A 22,030-nucleotide genomic window follows, 5' to 3' on the forward strand; every position below is an offset into this window, starting at 1 on the left:
TTTAATCTGTCTGGACTTTAAAAAACCCCCTAATTGATCTATTAACTTAACGAATGGGAGCTGCAGGCCCAAGCTGGAGGGGAGGCCGGGGCTCCCAGCTCCTCGGCCGAGCACCCAAGCCCGTCTCACGCGCACGCTGCCGGCTCACGCACCCCGGCCCGTTACCAGAGGCACGCGGACGACGCTGACATACGGACCCTCCCCGAGGGGAGGCGCCGAGCGAGGAGCCTGAGACCAGGGGAGCGGTGGAGGAGGGACAGGAACCCAGCGAGGGCACATTCCCAGCACGGATACATCCGCTGAACACAGCAGCCAGCAGCTCTCACACTGCTCCCGGTCACCTGGTCCTCCTGTAAAGTGCAGGAGTCTTACCGGGAATCAGGTTGCTCAGGTACCAGCCACCCAGAAAATAAAGGCCCGAGTCGACCAGGATCATCCAGCAGACCCAGCCGAACGCCATGCCCCCCTGCTCCGGGGGCTGGTCCAGGTTGCCCCACTGGACGCCTGGGGGAGGAAGGGCAGAGTCAGGCCCAGGGCGGGGGGCAGGCGTGTTAGTCCTGGAGGCCCGGGCAGAGCTGCCGGCGAGCGAAGCAGAAGGAAGGCCAAGGCCGGGGGCCCAGTCCTTCAGGGGGGTCAGCTTGTTAACCTCACACTTAGCCCCACGATGCGGCAGAGCGACCGTTAAAACGTCTTAATATCTAACGTTTAAAAATTTTAAAGGCTGCTCTCCTTGTTTACTTATTTAGAGAAAATAAGCGTGTTTATAAATAAATAAAAGAGAAAGCAGACTCCTGAGGCTCCAAACCCCACGTGGCGTCATTCCCTCTGCTCTTAGAAAACGTAAACAGGACGCAGAGGACCTGGGGTGGGAGAGAATCGCTACTTCCTACAATGTATTTGCAACTTACTGCTGGGTTGAAATATAATTTAAGCAAAATATCCCTCTTCCTCAGTTTTCCTCTGGGACTAGCCTAGAACTCAACAAAATAAATGTTTCAACACTGTGTGCTTGTTGGAATTTTAGCCCAAAATATCCACAGGACTGGACAGTGACCATTTTCCTTCTGTGTCCTCTGGACCCCGTCTCGGGTCAGGAGCGGCTGCAGGCCCCCGGGGGGTCGCGCGGGGTCGCTCTTGCCCCAGCCCAGCTCCCGTGCACAGGGTCTATGTCTGAGACCTGAAATGCCCGGGGCTCCGGAACCAGCGCCCAGGGAAAGGGTTACCCTCACAGTGGCTGGAGCAGAGCTGCATTTACTGTGCAGACTGTACCTGTAAGTGTTTACAGAGACCATGTAAACACGCGAGAAACACATGCCTGTCCTGACTCAGGAGGGTCGTTGTCAAAGCCTCAATGTAAGTGAAATGGGCAGCCACTCGATTTGTTAGAATATTATTTTAGGCTGAATTAATAGGGATAAAATATATGGAAGTAAAGGAGATGATTATACTCCATCTGCACCGGTTAAATCTCTGGGCGTGGCCTTGGGGAAGGAGCCAGAAGATCTGGGGGCGGAGGTGAGAGCCGGCAGACAATGCGTGGACGCGGGCATGCGACAGAGGGAATCAGAGAGAGAAACTAGTTTGACTCAGTGGTTAGAGCATCGGCCCGCGGACTGAAGGGTCCCGGGTTCGATTCCAGCCAAGGGCTCGTACCTGGGTTGCAGGTTCGATCCCCAGCCCCCAGTCGGGGGCGTGCAGGAGGCAACCAATCGAGTGTCTCTCTCACATCGATGTTTCTCTCTCTCCCTCCCGCCCTCTCTGAAAAGCAATGAAAAAAATATCCTCAGGTAAGGATTTAAAAAAATAAATTTTAAAAAAGTAGAAAAGTGAGACCCAGGGAGGCAGACTCCGGTCCGATAAGACCCTGAGAGACGGGGCATGGGTGCCCACGCCATTCCAGGGAGAAGTCAGACGGTCGCTGAGTTGGCCGTGTGCCGGGTGCCCTGAGGAAGCCCCGGGCGTGGCTGGCGGGCTGACCGGGCAGCAGCTGACCATTGGGCCCCCTGGTTTTCCTGACTGCCCCCGACACCAGCTGACGCGGGAGGTGTTGCGTCAGCTACGCCAACACCAGGACCACGTCCCGGAGCCTCGGCTTGGCCGTGAAGACTCCCGGCTCAGCCACCTGGGCAGCCAGCCATACGTTTCCCAGCACCTGGGCCCCGAGAGCCACTTTGAAACAAGGCGTCTCCTCACCTGCCTCCTGCCCTTCGAGGAATGTGATGAAAAACACTCCCTGTCCGAAGGCGGTCGTGGAGAAGAGGCACTGCGAGGGGCGGGGGAGAGAAACGGCCATTAGCGCACGGCCGCCGGACGTCCCCAGCGCCGTGTTTAACTGGAGGAGCCCCGTGGTCCCCCTAAGGTTCCCCTCTAAGATGAAAGCACCCCCCCACGGTGACATCTGCACCTGGACATCAGGCCCGAGGTCAGCTGCTGGAAATGCAGAAACAAGCTGGTTTTAACGTTAAAAGGAAATATCTCTCTTTCCTGCGGTGCCCGAACTATAATAAATCCCTCGCCGTGTACAGAAACGGGGACACAGCCGCGGGAATCGGGCAGAGCGTTTACTGTTTTCTGCTACGAAGTGAGTGCCCTGCAGCCCCCGGGGCTGACGGCGGAGGGGACACGGTCTGTGCCGGGAAGACCGGGCCAGAGGGAAGCCCTGCTCTCCTCCCAGCGCAGAGGCGACGTCAGGAACAGGCCGCTGGAAAGGAGCCTTATACCGAAAATGTGACGCACGGAGGGAGCCTGTCCTGCAGAAACTACTTGAATGTGTGAAAAGGAACCTGAGCTTTGTGTGCACGGAGCCCTTTGATACGAGGCTTGGAGTAAAAACAAATCAACAGGGTTTGAAATTCATGCCTGGTTGTCACGGCCCCGTTTCCACACGTCGGCGTGTGCGGGGCCCGAATGGTCCAGGAGCTGTAACCACCCTGGAAACACCTCATAACACTAACCCGGAACCGGGGGTTGTGGACTTTCACGGGTGCGACGTAAGCTAGTCCCACCAATGGGCCCCTGTCCCCCTGTCCACCTGTCCCCCCTGTCCCCCTGCCCATCTGCCCACCTGCCCACCTGTCCACCTGTCCACCTGTCCACCTGTCCCCCTGCACGCAGCTCTGTGCTGTTTGCAGCCAGTGGGCACCATGGGGCGCCGAGGGGTTCACTGATGCTGGAGAAAACACAACGTGGTTCTCACAGAAATATTCCCCCCTCGGGCTGGGATCAGGCAGGGAGGGGACCCTTCCTGACAGGTGAGGACAGGGAAGAGCCTGGGGCATCCACCTGACCCGCGGGGGGGGGGGGGTGAGGCTGGGCGCCCACGGCACCCGCCTGCCGCTCTGGCCCCGGCTCTGGGGCCGACTGTGCTAGTCACGGTCCCTCCCTCCCTGCCCTGGGGACGGAGCCCCCGCCCCGAGCGGCCCTGCGCCTGCCAGGCTTGGTCAGGAGAGTCTCGGTCTCCCCCGGGTGGCTCGGGAGACCTGAAGGTATCCTGACACTCTCCCAGGACGTGCATTTGAAAGGGTGAGAGGCTGGCGTCGCTGACAGAGAGGGCCGTCCGCGTAACGTGGGGCAATTCAGGAGGCGCCAAGGAATCGCTTGTCTTTGACCCCTACACCACCAGGGAAGCCCGCGTATTTCCACGTGTAAAGCAGAGAACTGAAGTCCCCGCTTCCTGAGAGATGCCGGCGATCGCCCAGAGGCTCCGCGGGAGAGGCCGTCGCGGGAGAAACGCCCGCTCTCCCGGCTGCCTGCCCCCCGCAACCCCGCGCCGCGCCCCGAGCCACAGCGAGGCCGCGTGGGGGGGCAGGCCAGGGCGCCCGCGTCGGCGGGACCCGCACAGGGACGTGCGGAGGCCGTGACCTTGTTTGCCGGCAGACGGCAGGTTTGCCTGCTGGGCGTTGGTGCGGCGCGGCCGGCTCACCAGGAGGGTCTGGGCGGCGGCGCTGAGCTGGCTGCGCAGGACCAGCAGGACGACATAGGGCAGGAAGCTGAGCAGGTAGAGCAGGCTGGAGCAGAGGCCCGCGGCGGCCGCCCGGCCGAAGAGCGCGCTCAGCAGGTAGCTCAGCGTCACCGCCGACACCCCGAAGTCCAGCAGGAAGAGGAACACCAGGAGGGCGTCGCTGTGCGCGAAGATGCCGCTGGCTTTCAGGACGGCCGCCAGGGCGGCGCTGCTGAGGGTCATCACGGCCACGTTCCCCAGGAGCCAGGCCAGGACGCTGGCGGCCGGGGGCGCCCCCATCATCCTCAGGTGCTGCCGGGGGAGGAGCCGGTGAGCACAGCCGCGGGGGCCCCAGGAAGAGGGGCCCGGTCCCGGGAAGGAGGCCCGGGAGGCGGGCGGGCCGGGCTGGCACTGCGCCCACCCCGCGTGGAAACCCAGCCCCGCCCGGGGCACTGGGGGCTCCCCCGGCAGCCCGGGGTTCATTCTTAGGAACCGTAGGGAGGAGGCCGGTCCCCGCGTCAGGACAGAGAGAAGGGAGCCGGCGAGGGCCCGGAAAACACGCTCCTGCGGAGGAGCTCAGAGCGGGTCAGACCCCAGGCGGGCGGGCGGCCGCAGGCTCCGGCCTCTCCTCGCCCGCCCGGGCTTCGTTGTTTCCAGTCCCATTTTTCATTGCGTTTCATTTTGTTTAATGAGGAGAAACCCTTCCTGACGTCCGGGGGACTGTGGCGCAGGGTTTAGAAGGAGTTTTGCTAAATAGCTCAGTTTGAAGTAACAGCAGAGGATTAATTCTTCCGCTGAACCGACCGTTGGCTCCTCGGTAACATCGGGAGAGCTCTGGGCGCAGCGTTACTATTAAGGAGGATTTCTGGCCGCGGCAGCTGGGAGACTAACCGTCACCCCAGGCCCTATGCCCAGGGGCCCGGCTGGACCAGGCGAGAAACAGGATCCGCTGTTCATGGTGAAGCCACGGGCAGGAAGGTAAGGCGAGCGGGACTGAGCCACGCGGGAGCTCGCTGGGCTCTGCCCCCGGCTGCGCCTCGGGAAACGGGGAGCGAACAGCCTGGCCGTTGCCTCCCGGCCCTGCCCTCCTGCGGCTAAAGGGGGGCAGGTCCTTCTGGACGTGGGAGGCAACCCATTGATGTTTCTCTCTCTCGTGCCCCCTTCTCTCTCTAAAATCAGTAAAGGCAAGTCCTCAGGTGAGGATTTAAAAAAAAAAAAAAACACAAAAAAAAACAAGCAGTTCTGATGGTCTAACTTTTAACAATATTAGGACAAAACCAGCCGGCGGAGCGGGAAGAGAGCTCCAGCCGTAAGGTAAGAGGCGAGCGGCTGCCCCCCCTTTCCGGTGTAAAAACTGCTGAGTGAGCAACGTGGTTTCCTTCCTTCCACTTCCTTCCCCTCCTTTCATCTCGGCCAGAAATACCTGCTCGGCTCCGGCAGGACCGGGGCCGACGGTGGTTTTCCCGGGGCGGGGACCCCCCCGGCCGCGCCCGAGCCCCGGGAGGGGAGGCGGGCAGGGCCCTGGTCACCCAGGCCGCACGAGCGCCTCACCTCCTCCATCTGGATCTCCCGCTCGTAGACCAGCTTCCGGACCATACTGGCCACGGACACCATCCAGGCCAGCACCATTACCAGGGGGAGGAAGAAGCCCACGTTGTTCAGGAACCTGTGAGGGAGGGAGGCGGGCGGCCTGAGGGCGGGGGCGGGGTGCCCAGGCATCCTCCACGCTGTCCCCGCAGAACACGGCACTGTGGGGACGCTGTCTAGGGGCCATTCCGACAGGCTTGTGACAGGCAAGGCCGCTCTTCGGGGTCCTGACCTAACAGCTGTGCAGGCTCACAGGGGAGGCGCCTGCAGCCCGCAGCACCCTGAGCCCCCACCCTGGGTGACAGGCTCTGAAGAGGCCCCTCACCCCTCGGGGCCCCAGCGGAAGCCGGTGACCTGTGGTCTCTGGTCCTAAGAACCCTGGTGACCGGCGTCCTGAGGCGGCGACCCTGCTGTTCCCCACGACGCACAGCCGTCGGCCGCGAGGCTCCCGGATGCAGACAGCGCAAACCTCCCCTCCCGGCAACACGTGGCCGTTCTAAGTTTGTGAAACAGGCACCCCGACCACGGGGGGGGGGGGAGGGGGGCCCAAAAACAAGCGAACGGCGCCGGCGTTCTGGAAGCGGGAACAGGCCACCTTTCCCCTCTGCTTTCTACCTCTCGGTAGATAACCATTTATTTATACAACTGACAGTGGGACGTCTGAGAGGCCTCGGAACAGCCCTGTCCCCCCCCCCAACTCGGGGGAGCAGGCGCACAACCCGGTTCCAGACCCTTCCGACCAGCGATGACCCTGCTCTGGCACCGGAACAAGAGCACGTCGCTCGCTCGGCAAACTCCGCAACCAGGGGAACAAAGCCCTTGGTTATTGAACACTTTTTAAAAGGACACTCTGGTCTCCTAAGCTTTTAATTGTCACCGCCTTTCTCGGAAGGAGGCAAGTCCTCCGTCGACATTCTAATGCCCCCCGTTGACAGTGTTTTCTTGGGGGTCCCCTCTATTAGCACCTTCCCCGAGTCCAAAGGCAGACACCAGGAGTGGAAAACACACACGGAGGGACCCGAGACAGCAACTCTGGTCCAAGTGCGGGGCCTCGACTTGCAGCCTCTCCGCCCCCACCCCGGGCCTCTGCCCCTGCCTCCCCCTGCTGTTCCCCCCCAACCCCTCTCCACTGCCCCCAGGACCCCAGGCCCAGGCCCAGGCAGAGCCCAGAGGCTGCTGAGGGGAAGGACCACAGCCGTCCGGCCCTCTCTCTGTCTCCGTTCCCCTGTTTACTCCTTTAGGGACCAGCCAGCAGGCATGAGAAAGGGGGGGATTATAAAATGTGATGAATCTGCTCCTTCTCCTCCCCCCACAGCTGCTGTCACCAAGCAACTACCCACCTTCCAGGCCCTCTGGTGGGATGTGGGATGGGACAGGGTGTGGGGCAGGGGCAGGGTCAGGGGCTGGGGCAGGGTGTGGGGCAGGGACAGGGCCTGGGGCAGGGGCAGGGCCTGGGGCAGGGCCTGGGGCAGGGACAGGGCCTGGGGCAGGGGCAGGGCCTGGGGCAGGGACAGGGGCTGGGACAGGGCCTAGGGCAGGGACAGGGGCTGGGGCAGGGACAGGGGCTGGGACAGGGCCTGGGGCAGGGACAGGGGCTGGGACAGGGCCTGGGGCAGGGACAGGGGCTGGGGCAGGGACAGGGCCTGGGGCAGGGCCTGGGGCAGGGGCAGGGACAGGGCCTGGGGCAGGGCCTGGGGCAGGGGCAGGGACAGGGCCTGGGGAAGGGACAGGGGCAGGGACAGGGGCTGGGGCAGGGACAGGGGCAGGGACAGGGGCTGGGACAGGGCCTGGGGCAGGGACAGGGGCAGGGACAGGGCCTGGGGCAGGGGCAGGGACAGGGCCTGGGGCAGGGCCTGGGGCAGGGGCAGGGACAGGGCCTGGGGAAGGGACAGGGGCAGGGACAGGGGCTGGGGCAGGGACAGGGGCAGGGACAGGGCCTGGGGCAGGGACAGGGGCAGGGACAGGGCCTGGGGCAGGGGCAGGGGCAGGGACAGGGCCTGGGGCAGGGCCTGGGGCAGGGGCAGGGACAGGGCCTGGGGAAGGGACAGGGGCAGGGACAGGGGCTGGGGCAGGGACAGGGGCAGGGACAGGGGCAGGGACAGGGACAGGGCCTGGGGCAGGGCCTGGGGCAGGGGCAGGGACAGGGCCTGGGGAAGGGACAGGGGCAGGGACAGGGCCTGGGGCAGGGACAGGGGCAGGGACAGGGCCTGGGGCAGGGACAAGGGCAGGGACAGGGCCTGGGGCAGGGACAGGGGCAGGGACAGGGCCTGGGGCAGGGACAGGGGCAGGGACAGGGCCTGGGGCAGGGACAGGGGCAGGGGCAGGGCCTGGGGCAGGGCCTGGGGCAGGGGCAGGGACAGGGCCTGGGGCAGGGACAGGGCCTGGGGCAGGGACAGGGGCAGGGACAGGGGCTGGGGCAGGGACTGCAGGAAAGCCCAGGACATGCCCCGCTCAGGGCCTCGCGTGTGAGGGGACACGGCCGGCTGGGACCCCGGTGCTCACAGGTCGCTGTGGTGACAGGGGTAGGGGATGGCCTGCGCCTGCGTGGCCGGCCCCGCGGCCTCCCGCCCGGCCTGCGCCAGGAGGAGGGCTCTCTCGATCAGGTCCTGCAGCGGCGCGAACACGTAGTTGTACGTGAAGCCCTCGGCCGGCAGGCTCTGGGGGTGGAACTTCCACAGCGGGCTCCTCGCCCGGTCGGTGCGCAGGCTGTGCAGGACGCTGGTGCGGAGCGTGTAGGCCACGCGGGGCGGGAGTGGGGGCCCGTCCGCTCCCGAGCCCCTGCCCGCGGAGGAGATGTTGAAGATGACGCCTGAGGGCGAGACGGGCAGGGGGCCCCCACGTCAGGCCGAGGTGAGGTGTTTGCGTGGGGCCCCTGGGTTCGGGGAGAGGCGATATGCTGGCACGTGGCCCGCGGGCACCGCTTGTCACCGGATACTTACTGGCCAGCAAACTGTTCTCCTGCCTGAGCTTGAGCGCGGCGGCCTCCAGGGCGGCGACAGACTCCAGCCCCTGGAAGCGGTTCAGCTCCACGCAGGAGGAGAGGTTGACCACGGCCCGGCCCAGGGAGAGGAGGCGGGCGGTGCCAGTGGGGCTCAGCATCCGGCCCAGGCTCCCTGCTGGGGACAGTGAACACGGGCACGTGGCAGCTCCCCCCACAGCACCGGCCACCCCACGGAAGACACCGTGCAGGGCACGGGACATGTAGCTAAATTCCTGCGAGAGGAAGTCACTCCAGAGAGTCCCGTTTCGTTCATATGCACATCGGCTGAGTGTACGCGGTGTCTCTCCTTTGCTTTTTTAGAGAGAATGGAAGGGCGGGGGAGAGGGAGACATCGACGGGAGAGAGACACACGGATGGGTCGCCTCCCACACCTGCCCTGACCGGGTCCGGGGATTGAGTCTGCAACTGAGGTACATGCCCTTGGCCAGAATCGAACCCAGGACCCTTCAGTCCCCAGGCTGACACTCTAACCACTGAGCCACACCAGCTAAGGCTGAGTGTCCACCTTTTATATACATTTCCCGTGATACTGACACTTACATGTAAGTGAAAAGAAACGGTTAAATCAGCAAAGGCTGGGCACGGGGCGGTGGGGGTGTAGGGAGCAAGCAGAGGGCCAGCCTGGGCCGCGGAGGGCAGCTGTCACCCAGGGAGCAGCAAGAAAGGGAACGTTCCGCCCGGACGCGCGGGACCCGAAGCAAAGCCCGGTCACTGGAGCCCGGGCCTGCGAAGGCCGTTCGCTCTGCAACATTAAGTCTGCAGACCGTTCTGGGGGGAACTGAGGGAGGCAACCCCGCTGCTCTCTTGCCCCGGGGGGTGCATCTGAGCAGCAGGGTAGAGCGGAGGCGCCTCAGCCTGCAGCCTGGACACCAAACACTGTGCAGGGCCGGACCCCGTGGAGGCTCAGTGTCTCGCACACTCACACCTGCGCTCACACTCACTGAACGTCTGCAGCTTCTCCATCAGTGTGTCCACGTCAATGTGTAGCTGGTTTTCCACAAAGCGCCTGATAAACGTGCTTTCCAGGACTTTCTGGAGGGAAGTAACACAGTTTAACCACGGCCACGGCCTCGCTTCTCCTTACCCACGATCCCCCCTGGTTCCCTCGGAGTCTCGTTGTTGCACGAGAACAGGGCACGTCAAGTGAATCGTCTTAACAGAGGTTCTGAGCGTCCCGGTGAGTCACAGACAACGCGACCCGGGCTTTATCTCGAAAGCAGCAGTAGCAGTTATGCCGACGTGGGTGTTACCCGTAATTGTGCACTGACACCGAAAACAGAATGAGTGAAGCGCGGATTCGGGCAGATTTTCTAACTGGACTCTCCAGCTGCCTTCTCCGCAGGCCAGTGACAAAGACAGGTCCGGTTACAAACCCGAAGAAAGGGCCAGATTGTCCCAAACCCTCTAACCCTGTGACGTTCCCACCGCCTCGGGGAGCTCCTTGCACATGGTCACCTGCGTCATTCCTCCTTCCTGACCCCGGCTTCGTCGTCGACCCCTGCCCTGTGGGCTGTGCCCCCCCACCCCGGCCACTCTCCTCAACCTCAGGAACCTGGTCTTTATTTGGAGCCTGTGCATTTGTGTGCATTCTGCCCCGCACACTCGCGGTGTCCGCCACCCACGAGAGACTGAGCGTGCAACATCCCTCCCTTTCCTCTCCCCCAGGTCAGACCTGCATCACCACCTGACAGGGGTGCTCGAGCCCCCCTCCAGGCTCCCCCCTCTTCAGCCCTAACAGCCAGGGATTCCCATAAGAATCTCACACATGTTATCCCCTCCCAGCCTCCGCTCCGGAAAGACCAGACATGGAGGCATTTCCTGCCTGCCGAGCTCTGCTCCGTGTGCTTCACTCCCTCACTTCACAGGCAGGAAACCCAGGCACAGAGACTTCCAGTGACCAGCCCGAGATCACACAGCACAGGGGCTGGAGTGAAACCAGACATCCCAGCTCCTGAGTCCCAGCTCTCACTCAGGTGAACTGCTCACCTGGGGCATGAGATGAACCAAATAACAATAAAGACAGGGCCTGTGTGCTCACCTCTCAGACACAAGCAGGTCAGAGCTAACAAACGCCCCGAGGTTATCATGTGACCTCCCTTGACTACACATTGGCAGTCGATGGCCACAGGCCCGAAGGAGTCGGTCATTTTAAACCCAGCCCACTTATTGGAATATATTATGTTTCCAACACAGAATATTAGGAAATGACCATTGATCATTTTAACATACCTACAGTAGAAAGTACACAAACCGCCGAGAAAGCACTAAGCTAACATGGAATATAAAGCTCTGGTCACTATTAATAAAGTATCAATAACACCCTGCATGGTGGGCAGAATACTTGATCGTTCGCAAAGAGTTTTCACACACGTCCAGTGTCGTGTCAATACCATTAGTCCACTGGGAAAACCACACCCGGGGGGGACCGCAGACCCTTCTCTCAGACTCCCAGCACCTGCTCCCCAGGCCCTGTGGCGAAGGACCATGTCACCTGCAGCCACTCGAGCATCTGGCCACTCCCACCACTCTGGAAGCTGCCGGCTACTTTCAGCAACGTTTCTGATAGTGTCCTTAGCTTGTCCACAAACACAAACGTGTGATTCGCCTGCAAGATAAATTGTATTTGGTCGTCTCTGTTTCAGCTGGAAGAATCCTCCACCCTGTGGAGCTAAAAGGAGAAGGGCATGGAGGTGACTGGCCATCAGAGCAAAGGTCTGCTGTTTCCACCTGCAGGCTGGTGACACCTCCCCAGACAAGGTGACCCACTCACTCCAGTGCCCTCGCGTCGGAGGCGTGGCCCTGAGACCTCTTGTCCCGGCTCTTCCACCCACCTACCTGTCCACTACAGTATGTCCTTCCTGTTCCCCTTGGGGCCCCCACCTGTTCCCCTGGGGCCCCCTGAGAAGAAAGGCATGGGCATTATCTTGTGGGTCAGTGAGTATTTTTATACCGATTTATTTTACAAAAGCCACATGCTGGTTGGCCCGCAGCAGCAGTGGGTGAGCACACGGCCGGCGTTGCTCTCTGCTCAGCAGAGCTGGGTCTCAAAACAGGTGCAGAGAGAAGCTACAGATGTAGTTTTGAGGAGACGGTGAAGGCAAACGTTGCTTTATGCAGCCAAGAGGTGTCAGAGGCACCTGCTATTCTGGACAGCAAGGTGAGCACTGCGGAAGTGAGGGTCAGGGGACAATGGAGCAGAATCTACACTCTCCGGGGGAAGTGACACAAACCAGGAGCCCCGTGTCCAGCCAGCTCTGCCGCAAGGTGGTGCCCACAGAAGCGCTGACTGTGGCTCCCGGGTCCGGGGCTGGAGGAAGGGCTCACGTGGGCCATGTACCCAGGTCACGGTCACCTCACTGGGGGAGGGCTGACTTCTGGTAAATGCATCTCCAAGGGCATGTGCCGTGTGCCCGGGCTCCCTGTCCGGTCCTCCTGTCTGTCTGTCTGACTGTCCTCACCAGACTAGCCGCTGCAGATGGCACCTCCTGCCTGCAGTGTCCCCCCAGAGAATGACCACAAATCCAACTTGAACAGAAACAAGGAAATCTGGCCGGAATAGACTGTCATCAGTCTAAGAAAACCACAGGTCATCCAACCTCATAACAGTTATGGTCAATATTTTAACTCTGTTGCTTGTATGGCCCCTCAGACCCTCGTTTGCTGGACTCACCTTTTGAATGACCTTGTTCATCTCCGGGGTGTTCGGCGTGTACAGTATTTTCCCGTGTATTATCGGTTTTAGGAAGGACCACACCAAGGCGCCGTTTGGAGACTGTAGAATTTCCTGATAAAGCTTCAAGCAAAACGGAGCTGTGGTGATTAAAAAACAAAAAACATGTTACCAAGACAGGATGCCCAGGGGAGTGGGGAAATTCATTTCCACGTCCGTGTGCCGCACTTTCAGTGAGTGACTGACACAGGTCTGCATCTGGGCGGCGGGTTCAGGAATATTGTTCTTGATGGTGTTTAGTGGCTCTTGTCTCCTGAGAAACTTTCAAGGCACCACGTTCAGGTCAGTGATCTGAGAGAAAGGGAAGTGCGGCTTCGGGGTGCTCACCGAGGTATCGCTGAGAGCCCTGAATGGTGACAGGGACGCCTGCCGACGGAGCAGCAGTAACACAGGAGTGCACCTGGCTTCTAGTCTAGAAAAATCTTCATTTCAACCGCACAGGTTGGGGACCAGAATTAGACTTTTTAAATAAAATGAGCCTCATAAAGGGCCACTGAATGTTCTTCGCGGCACTGTACAGAGCTATGGAGCCTATTACTGTGATATGTGGAATCGCCTGGTTTTCGCTCAAACCCTCCACTCTTCACGGGCTTTCATCCTAGTCATGGCGCCACAGGAGGTTTGCTTGTGTCAGCCGAATGAAAGCAGAGCCTTCGTCGCCATAAAGGTTAGTAATCAGAGATTCCAGGTCTAGCCAGCCGGTGTGGCCCAGTGGTTGATGCACTGAGAGGTCACTGGTTCGATTCCCGGTCGGGGCACTTGGCCGGGTTGTGGGCTCGATCCCCCAATAGGGGGCGTGCAGGAGGCAGTTGATTGATGTTTCTCTCTCATCAATGTTCCTCTCTCTCTCTTTCCCTTCCTCTCTCTCTAAAATCAATAAAAACATGTTTAAAATATATATACGATCAGGTCTTCAGCTAGCCACGAATGCTTCCATGTCATGAGTTCCTTTGCCCCTGAAGAGACTATTTAAAATAGAAATACTATCTTAGCTTCAATATCCTGATTCGTGACGCTCGGGGTATGAAGGGCAGGGCTGTGATTATTTCCAGTGTTAAGTTCACCTGCCACACTCACCGTTTGAAAAGAAAAACAAGGTATTTTATTCAAAAATTACTATAAAACCAATAGAAATAAGCCCATAAAATATAAATTACGAGCATGACTACGTAACGAGTGTTAAAGCATGAATCAGAGAGCTTGCCCGGGCTGATATTTTAACAACTTACAGTTTAAAGTACAAGCTTAATGCGGACGGTGGCGATGTTGATTTCAGAAGGGACGTAACCCACACGTGCACAGCCGCCACACGGGCATTCGGCAGCCTTACCCAGAAGGAAGGACACTGCTAAGAGCTTTCGCCATGAATGGGTTTGGATTTTGTCTAATGCTTTTTCCACATCTATTGATATGATCATATGATTTTAATCTTTCATTTTGTTTATGTGATGAATCAGGTCGACGGATCTGCAGGTATTGAACCAACCTTGCATTCCAGGAATAACTCCCACTCAATCACAGTGTATGTTCTTTTTAATATATTGCTGAGTTCGGTTTGTTAATATTTTGTTGGGGATTTTTGCATCTATGTTGCCAGGAGGACGCTAGACTTACGGGGGCGGAGGGAGGATCACCTCGAAAATTACATAAACGTCTGACCACTATGCCGTACACTTGAAACTGATATAATATTGAATGTCAACTGCCACTAAAGTAATTTTAAAAATTCTTATAAAAAGGAAGACTAGAAGTTAGAGGGTGGAGCAGAAATTCCTTGCCCGCCTTCCACGCAGAGTAGTCCGGACAAAGCAAAGCTAATGGTCAATATGCAAATCAATCTAAACAAATATTAATCACTGTTTTCTTACTTGAGCCTTCAGGAATGTTGAATTTCTCTTTGTCGTCTCCCACGAGCTCGTGAACTCTGGGCAAGTCGAGGAACATGTGCGAGCTGCTGAGGAAAGACTCCTGCTCCTTACAGACCATCTTCATCACCGACTGGAAGGAGCCAAAGGCTGAACTCCTGGCCTGGTCACCGTGTGGAGCCTGAGAGCGTGTGACAAACACATTCAGGGAAACGGCGACCGGGAACGATGCCTCCGAGGCCTGCGGGAGTGTGGCCCCTCCTCCCACTGAAGACACACATCCAGCAAGGCACAGGTGTGCAGCCCCCGCGTGGCCTGTCCTGGGGAAGCCACGCCAACCGCCACAGGGAGTCTGCTGGCCTGTCCCCCAGTGGGAGACAAAAATGTCACACACACCAGCCCAGTGCTGTCCAGCGATGAACTGTTAACCCACAAAAATCACTAACTCAGACTAACTAATGCTCTCAGTTTGGTCTCTGCTACCAAACTGCCCCGACACTGAACATCTTCCCAAACAGTTCCTCGGCTGGTGGGCATCGGGAGGCCCCACCCGAGACAGCTCGAGGACCCCACCGTCGGCCACGTCCTGCACCCCCATGTCTGTCTGCGTTCCCCCCACACACCCCTCTCCTTGGTCCCATCCCGGGCAGAGAGGGTTCAAGCAAAGACAAATGTCACCTCACTAACATCATTCAAGTTAATGTTTGTATTTGCAGAAATGGTCTGTAATTTGTAAGCCAGTCATCGATATGTAGATAAATGGTTTAAGATTTTTGAAAGCAGTTTGCTCTCTGAATTAAATCGATAGGCCTCAGAATCTCATCTGTGCTAATAATTGACTTGGCGATTTCCGGCGTCGCAGACTACGAGGGAACTGGCCCCAAACTCCACTCGGGGGGCAGGCAGGTCATCAAAGTCACTCCCCCTAGTTCTTGGGCAGGACTGGCCCCTGGTCATGCTGTTGCCTCGGAGCCACTAAAAGGTTTTCCTTTTCCTACATTCTGTTGTCTCGGGCTAGTGTTAGATGTTGGAAGAGGGGTACAGGCTGACGGAATAGGGGCCCAGCCCGTCTGGACACGTCCCGGGGGCCCCGATGAGACACCTGTGGAGAGTCGGGCGCGTCCAGCCAGGCCGTGGCGTTCAGCGCGTGGAGGGTCTCGGGAAGGTGGTCCAGGACGCGGCTGGCCTTGGGGAGCAGGTGGCTGAGCCGGGAGACCACGGCCGACAGGGAGCCGAGCATGCCTCTGGCTTCTGCCGGTATCAGAACCTGGAAGGAAAACGCAACAGGAAATGACCGAGGCCCTGTTTTCACTCTCAGTGCGTCGGCTGAGCAGCGAGAACATGGCTGTTGGCTCCCGCTCTCTCCTGAACGTGGGCCGTCCCTGCTGTGCTCTCCCACGTCCTCAGCATCAGAGTCCACGTGGCTCAGACGGGGCCTCAGGGGATGTTTTCACTGCTGGACCTTCTGTATTGGCCATGCTGACACCACCAATGCTGTGCATGCCCTGAGGGGCCTGACCCGAGGACCCCTGTAAGGTCCCCTGGACGCCCCTTGGTTCCGAGCCCCACCCGGAGTTAGCACACAGGAGACAGAGGGTGCCCGAGGCCGCCTGGGACTCGCTGCAATTTACTTGTCTGCCACCCATGGAAGTGGCCCCCACCCACGTCACGCAGGCACCCCAGCCATCACCCCCTACCTTGTAGATGAAGCTGCGCAGGTCCAGGTTCCGGCTCATCAACACCAGCAGAGAGTACGCCGTGGCCCGGGGCAGGCCACACAGCTCCCTCGCGGCAAAGCAAGACGTCCCATCCTCGGGAAAGGCCAGCAGGAGACGGAGCACCTCCTGATCGCATCTCCCGGACAAGGCCACAGTCAGGGCCCCGGACAGGACCTGCCCCGGAGCGGGAGGGTCAGAGCGAGTGCACCTGAGGCAGGTGCAGCCCCACCCACGCCCAGGGAGGAGCCCTGCGAGCCCGTCTCCCCAAGGCTGAGGGTCCACCTGGAGGCACATGGGGCCCACCTCTGCTCTACTTCGAGCATCTTGAACGAAATCTTTCTGAAATGTCACCTAACTTAAGCAACCTGCTGCCCCGGAGAACGCCTGCTCCTCGGAGCAGGGACGTTGGCCTCAGCTGCTGCAAACACACTAACAGAAAGGGGATGTTAATCAGACGTGTGAATGAGAGTCCCTGCCCTGCCTCCAGGGCCCCAGGGCCCCTGAGAAGTATTCCCTGCAGGTGACCAACAGCTGGACTGAGGACCCGACGTGATGAATTCACAACTGACTGGACGTACAGTGAAGTCCAGGGAGACAGGCATCAAACAGGGACCACAAGTAACACGCACGGTGCTGCGGGCCATCCACCCGACAGTCTAGACACACCACAGCCCCCGAGGGCCACCTCCGAACCACCGTGAACGCACGGCCCAGGTCTGTGGGCACATCTGGGCTCCTGGACGACCTTCATGATCAAAGCGAGCAGGGGCATCGTTTGTTTGAGTGGCAGGAACGCAAGCTTTTTTTAATACCCTCCCGATGACCTAACTGTCCAACGACTAGCTGACTACAGTGGTCCACTGTCGAGGAGGCAGAGGGAGAAACACGGGGGCAGGAGAGCAGGGGGCAGCCGCCCCCCCCCCCAGGCTGCGCCCCTCTGCACGGCCCCCAGAGCACAGCCTCCCTGGCAGCACATCAGCGCCACCTGGTGGCCGCTCGCTCAGTCAGGCTGCAGCCTCCGACCCACGACCAGGAGACTTCGCCCCCGAGAGGGGCCGGGAAGTGGGCTCCGACCTGTCTCAGCGCGCAGTCAGCCTCTTCATTAGCCAGCCGCTGCCGGGCCCGATCACAGCTGCGTATTGGACAGCACGGGGCGCCCTCCTCACCCACCTGGTCCCCGCCCCCCGGCACCTGTGGGCTCAAGGAGCCGCCTTTCGGGGTCTTTCCTTCAGGGCAGACGCTCTGTGACCGTAAACAGCCTGGTGACACTGCCGTTTGAATTTCGGGCTCCCAGCTTCAATCTACCCCTTTCTGGGTGCAGACTGATTCTTCACCAGCTGCTCTGCCAGCCGGGGCTCGAATTTAGAACCGATGACCCAGAGTCGGCGTGAAGTAATTCGATGCCTATCGGGGCCCGGTGGCTCGTGAATAAAAACGCTCACGTGAGAGCCATCTCCTTCTGGGAGGTTCTCCGTAGGGAACGTAAGCACTTGACCGGCCAGAAGTGCTGGAAGGGCAGCTAGAAAGCACCCGCTGAGGACCCCGGTGTTCTCTGCTCCCGCCCCGTGGACGCCGTGTGTCCCGCACCCCCTACTGCGTGGCCTTGACCGTGCATCTCAGCTGCCCCGGCGGTGCCTCCGCCCGTCGCTGCTCATTGCTGTCACCACAGCCCCACTACAGGCCAGACTGCAAGGTGCCCTCCACCCACGTGTTCCTATCTGTAGATACGTCGGGGTGTCGTGCTTGGGGCTTGAGAACCCCTGGAGTAAGTGTCCTCACCAGTTTCGTCCTTTCTAGCCCCAGCATTGTGGAACGAAGGACCCCAGGGCCGTGGCATCACAAGGACCCCCTTCGGTTCCTTTCTGCCTCCGAGCGACGCCGATCACAGCCGCCCGGCCCCGCGGTGGGAGGCCTGGGGAGACGGGCACGGCCCCAGCCGGGGGTGGGGGGGCGAGGGCCGGAGCAGCCGCACTGTACCTGTGAGCGGGAAATATTTGCTTCCAGAATGCTGTTGACCGTTCCATCTGAGATGTGGAGAGATCGGAGCTCCTCGGTCAACGCGGTGATGTTCCGCATCAGGTCTTTTACTTTCACGTCTGAGAAACGACGAGAGGAAGAAATAATAAAATAGTGAACGTTGGGGCTATTACTGTGAAAACGGGATTCATAGACGCCACCTCCTCCGGAGGAACCCCGTGATTTCCCGAGGGCATGGCGAGCCCAGGGGACGGCGTCTCTGCTCACCCGCTCCCTCCCTGAGACCCGCACGGTCCAAGGTTTCCTCCAGAAAGAGGTTTACTTGGGGGCAGGGAGCTTGGGAGCTGCCAGCCAGAGGAGGAGGCCTGCAGGTCCCAGGCGGCGGGCCCGGGGCGCAGGGTCCGGGCGGAACCCAGACCACAGAGGTTTCTCTCCCTCCTCCTGGGTTTGGCAGCCAGGATCTGAGGACCCGCCTCCTTCACCCCCAATACCTCAGAGCAGCCGAGTGCCGCACTGTTGTTAACCACAATAGCATGGCTTTTCCTTTTTATGCTTTATTTTAATAATATTTTTGTGCAAGAAAATTTCATTTTTAATCACGCAAACCTGGAGGAAGCACGTGCTTACCCGCAGTTACTGTGGAACTGCTAAGAAAGGTCACAGTCGAGTCAGGCAGGACTTTCAGGGGAAGAGATGCCCCGTCCTCAGAAGCTTCCTTTCCCAGCAAGGTGAGGACCGTCCCCCAAGGCCGCCCCGCGGACTCCGCCGCGCCTCCTGGGGGGAGCCGGGGCCCCGCGCCCTTTCCTGACTGCGCCTGGCTCGAGGTCAGGGTAACGGGATTCGCGGTCGGAAGGTCGGGGTCACTTAAGTTCCCGGCCGCGCCTGGAGAGCCGCTGATGGAATTAACCAGGACGCTTTCCAGAAGCGACGGCGCAGCTGAGGAATCCGCCGGCTGCTCTTGGTTTACCGGCCGAGCCAGGAGGTCGGCTTGAGAATCGCCTTCTCCGGAGACGCTGTTGATTCGCCCCATGAAGGCGGCGATACCTTCAGCGAGGGCCCGCGGGCAGCTCCGGGGGATTCCCGCCTCCATCCCCAGGTCACGCAGAAGCTGGGTGAGGCCCGCGCGAAGGGCCGTGAAGACGTCCGTGTCCAGCTCCAGCGCCTGGGCCGCGCTTGCCCAGATTTCCGTCCACGCCCGAAGCCACGAAATGGAGCAGTGAAGGGCCCTCAGGCCGCTGGACACGCCGCCGTCCGCAGAGAGGTTTGAAAGAATCTGCGCCCACGGGGGAGTAATCGGGGGCCCCCCACCTACTGAGCAATTCACAGGAGAGGAGCCGTTATCACCCCAAGCGAGGGACCCGTCACCCACGGGTGCTCCCGCCGAGCTGTTGAGGAGCCGGTTCAGGTGCTGAAACAATGACCTGCGGACACCTCCGTCCACGCGGAGCAGGTGCTTGAGGCCGGTCAGGGCAGCGGGGACCGCGTCCAACCCTGGGCCCTCCGAGGACACCGGGGACCCGGCCTGAAGCTCCACGAAGCTGAAAACGGGGAGCAGCTGTTGGCAGTGAGACGCCTCAGGAAGCCCCGCGAGGAGCTCCGCCGTCTCGTGTAAAAACGCAAATGCTCTGCTGGTGTTTTGAGCGTTAAACGGCGTCGTGATCTCCAGGACGTGCTGCAAGATGTGAGCGACGAAAGACAGCAGAGAACCGCCGCTCGGGGTGCCCGAGGATCCGCCGACGGACTGGTAATAGGAAGAACAAACCTGCAGAAGAAAAGCCGGATCTCGGCCTTTAAAGACATTTCGATATATGTCGGTCAAAATGTCATCAAAGTCTTGCCTTTGGGGTCCAGGGAGGGCTGAGAAAAGGCCGGAGGCGTTCCTCACGGCGGCGAGCGCGCCCAGGGCGCCCGAGGCCTGCTCCGGCCGCAGAAGCCCCAGGTCACAGAGGCCCCGGATTACAGCTTCGCTCAGATGGACAAAGCCCGTCGTCACAGCCGGGGACTCGGGCCGATCCGGGCGGAACACCCGGGAGGAGCTCCAGGTCTCCCCCAGGCTCCTCTCATTGCGCAGGAGAGACGGATTTGCAGGCGCAGGCGGGGGCTCCGGGGGCGCGCGCTCCCCTTTGGAAATGCCGCCGGCCCGCACCGCCAGGAGCCGGGGGCTGACCGCAGAAAGCGCCGTGTCTGCAAATCTCGAAAGAGCGCCCGACGCCTCCTCCCCGAGGGTCTGCGTGTGTTCGGTCGTCTCTCTGCCAAGTTCCCGAAGCCCCTGAGGGTCAGCGCCGGGCGGCTCCCTCTCTAAAGCCCCCGAGCGGTGGTCCCCCGAATGACCCGCGTTCAGAACGGTCTCCGTGGGGTCGCCGGGGGAGCGGAGAGGGTCAGGCAGCAACAGCTTCCCCAGAAAGTCCACGGAGAACAGGAGAAAGTCCACTGGCCCGTCCTCGAGGGCCTGCGACCTTCCCCCCGCTGCTGGACGGCCCCTCGGGGAGCTGAAGACCCTACGGCCGAAGCAGAGCTGTTAGCGTCAGGAAGGAACAGATGAACTCAAGGAAAGTCCCACCTACCCATTTTCAGAATAATACTCAGATTTATTTAGAGGAAAAGCTGTGAAATGTTTGCGAGACGACGTGTCTTCCCAACAGGGATTAAATGAACGTGGGCGTTTGGAGGGTGTCGGGGCCCAGTGGAGGCACATGCGCCCCTGCCCCCCGCAGAGCTCGCCTTCCTCCCACGAGCACCTGCGTTTGCCACGGTCGCCCGCGTGAGCCGTCGAGTTCCTCTCGCCAAACGCAAAACCCTAAAACACTCAGTGCGTCCTCTCACTAAAATAAAACTAGAAATCAGCGTTTTTCAAGGAACTCGAAAAGCCCCCAAATTCCGTGGAAATTGCGCAATTTGCTTCTAAACAACGACCAGTCGAAGAAGAAATCACAGTGAGTGCGAGAAGACTTTCGAGTTAGAAAATCTTAGAAACTGCTGACAAAGCTGCGACTATGACCGTGGCGGAGGGAACCCAGGGCTCCTTGTCGCGGGGACGCCGGGGCCTTGGAAGCATCTATTAAAAAGGAAGAAAATCTGAAAACCAAGAAGCTAGAAGAGCCAACTAAATTTAGTAGAAGAAAGGAAATAATAAAGATAAAAGGAGAAATTCATGAAATAAGAAAAAAATGAAACAGGAAACGCATAAATGAATTTGTCTTGAAGCAAACGTCAAAGGCGTAAAACCTAAAATCCCGGATGCTGGCCCTTCAGGCATCGTCCCCACTAGCGGGCCCTCCGCCCACGTGGTTCCACGTGGAATATTACGCAGCCGTAAACACGACCACTGGAGGCTGTGGGGGCCCATGAACTGTTCACGGCCTCACGTTAAACAACTTAAATCGAGGAGACCGTGCTCGGAACAGCATTGACTCGGGGACGCGAGGGCCCCATGGAGACACAGGAGCTCCGGCCACCTCAGGACCACCTCCTTCTGCACTTTTCCTGGCGTCAAACAACTGCTCAGACGCATACATTTCCCAGTAAAAAGTGAGGCGGAAACGCCCGCACCCCCACCCTCAGTCCCGCTTTCCTTGCGTCTTACTTGAGGGCTGCCTGGAGGAGGCGCTCTGCACCCCGGGGGCCCTCCTCCGCGCCGGCGCCGTTTGCGTGGAGCCTGGGCAGTGAGAGTAGGAAGTCCCAGACCCGGGGCTGCCGGTGGAGGCTTTCCAACGTCGAAATCACCTCCTCCGTCGTGCTGAGGTCTGCCTGGCGGAAAAACACCAGGGGTTCCCCTCTTCCGTGTTGTTGATCAATTAAATGATGGGGGGGTCTCCGCAAAGGTGCAAGAAAATAGAGCCCCTGGGGGGAGGCTGCCTGATACGCCCGTCGGGTGGACAGGCAAGATTTTAAAATGCTTCTGCGAGGCTGGGTTTTAAGTGCTGCGAAAGCTCAGACAGGGACGGAGACGCGGCCGTCTGCGTTTGTAATTTTGGTGTTTTTTGTGGGTTTTTTCTGTTCTAGCAGCTGAACCGAACCCTGAGCGACGCCATGTCGGTAACTGAATGCTTCCTGCACACACACGGCCCCACCACCCTCCCGAAGAGCTGGTTTTGGTGGCACAACCACTAAAATTTCAGTCTGGAGAAACATTCATAAAACATGACGCCTAAGCGAGTGCTTTGCCAACACATCCTCGGAATAGGAAAGGTCAGGCCAGGTTTTCTTTGCCTA

At 59.8% G+C, this 22,030-nt stretch overlaps 1 protein-coding gene across 1 annotated transcript in view; it reads right to left on the reverse strand.

Moving 5' to 3' along the window:
• The window catches only part of ABCA13 (ATP binding cassette subfamily A member 13), a 77,431-nt gene that overhangs the window by 44,997 nt on the left and 10,404 nt on the right, over positions 1–22,030 (reverse strand). The window contains exons 6-20 of the mRNA XM_087820881.1: positions 21,402–21,565; positions 18,446–20,316; positions 17,819–17,937; positions 15,821–16,015; positions 15,226–15,390; positions 14,127–14,304; positions 12,199–12,338; positions 11,020–11,133; positions 9,470–9,560; positions 8,467–8,643; positions 8,030–8,336; positions 5,492–5,606; positions 3,923–4,252; positions 2,194–2,263; positions 373–504 (exon numbers count right to left, since the gene is read on the reverse strand). Coding sequence (XP_087677007.1) covers positions 373–504; positions 2,194–2,263; positions 3,923–4,252; positions 5,492–5,606; positions 8,030–8,336; positions 8,467–8,643; positions 9,470–9,560; positions 11,020–11,133; positions 12,199–12,338; positions 14,127–14,304; positions 15,226–15,390; positions 15,821–16,015; positions 17,819–17,937; positions 18,446–20,316; positions 21,402–21,565 — 4,168 coding nt within the window. The remainder of the gene's footprint in view (positions 1–372; positions 505–2,193; positions 2,264–3,922; positions 4,253–5,491; positions 5,607–8,029; positions 8,337–8,466; positions 8,644–9,469; positions 9,561–11,019; positions 11,134–12,198; positions 12,339–14,126; positions 14,305–15,225; positions 15,391–15,820; positions 16,016–17,818; positions 17,938–18,445; positions 20,317–21,401; positions 21,566–22,030) is intronic.

The sequence above is a fragment of the Miniopterus natalensis genome, chromosome 10 (assembly GCF_054644295.1).
Source record: "Miniopterus natalensis isolate mMinNat1 chromosome 10, mMinNat1.hap1, whole genome shotgun sequence".
NCBI lineage: Eukaryota > Metazoa > Chordata > Mammalia > Chiroptera > Miniopteridae > Miniopterus > Miniopterus natalensis.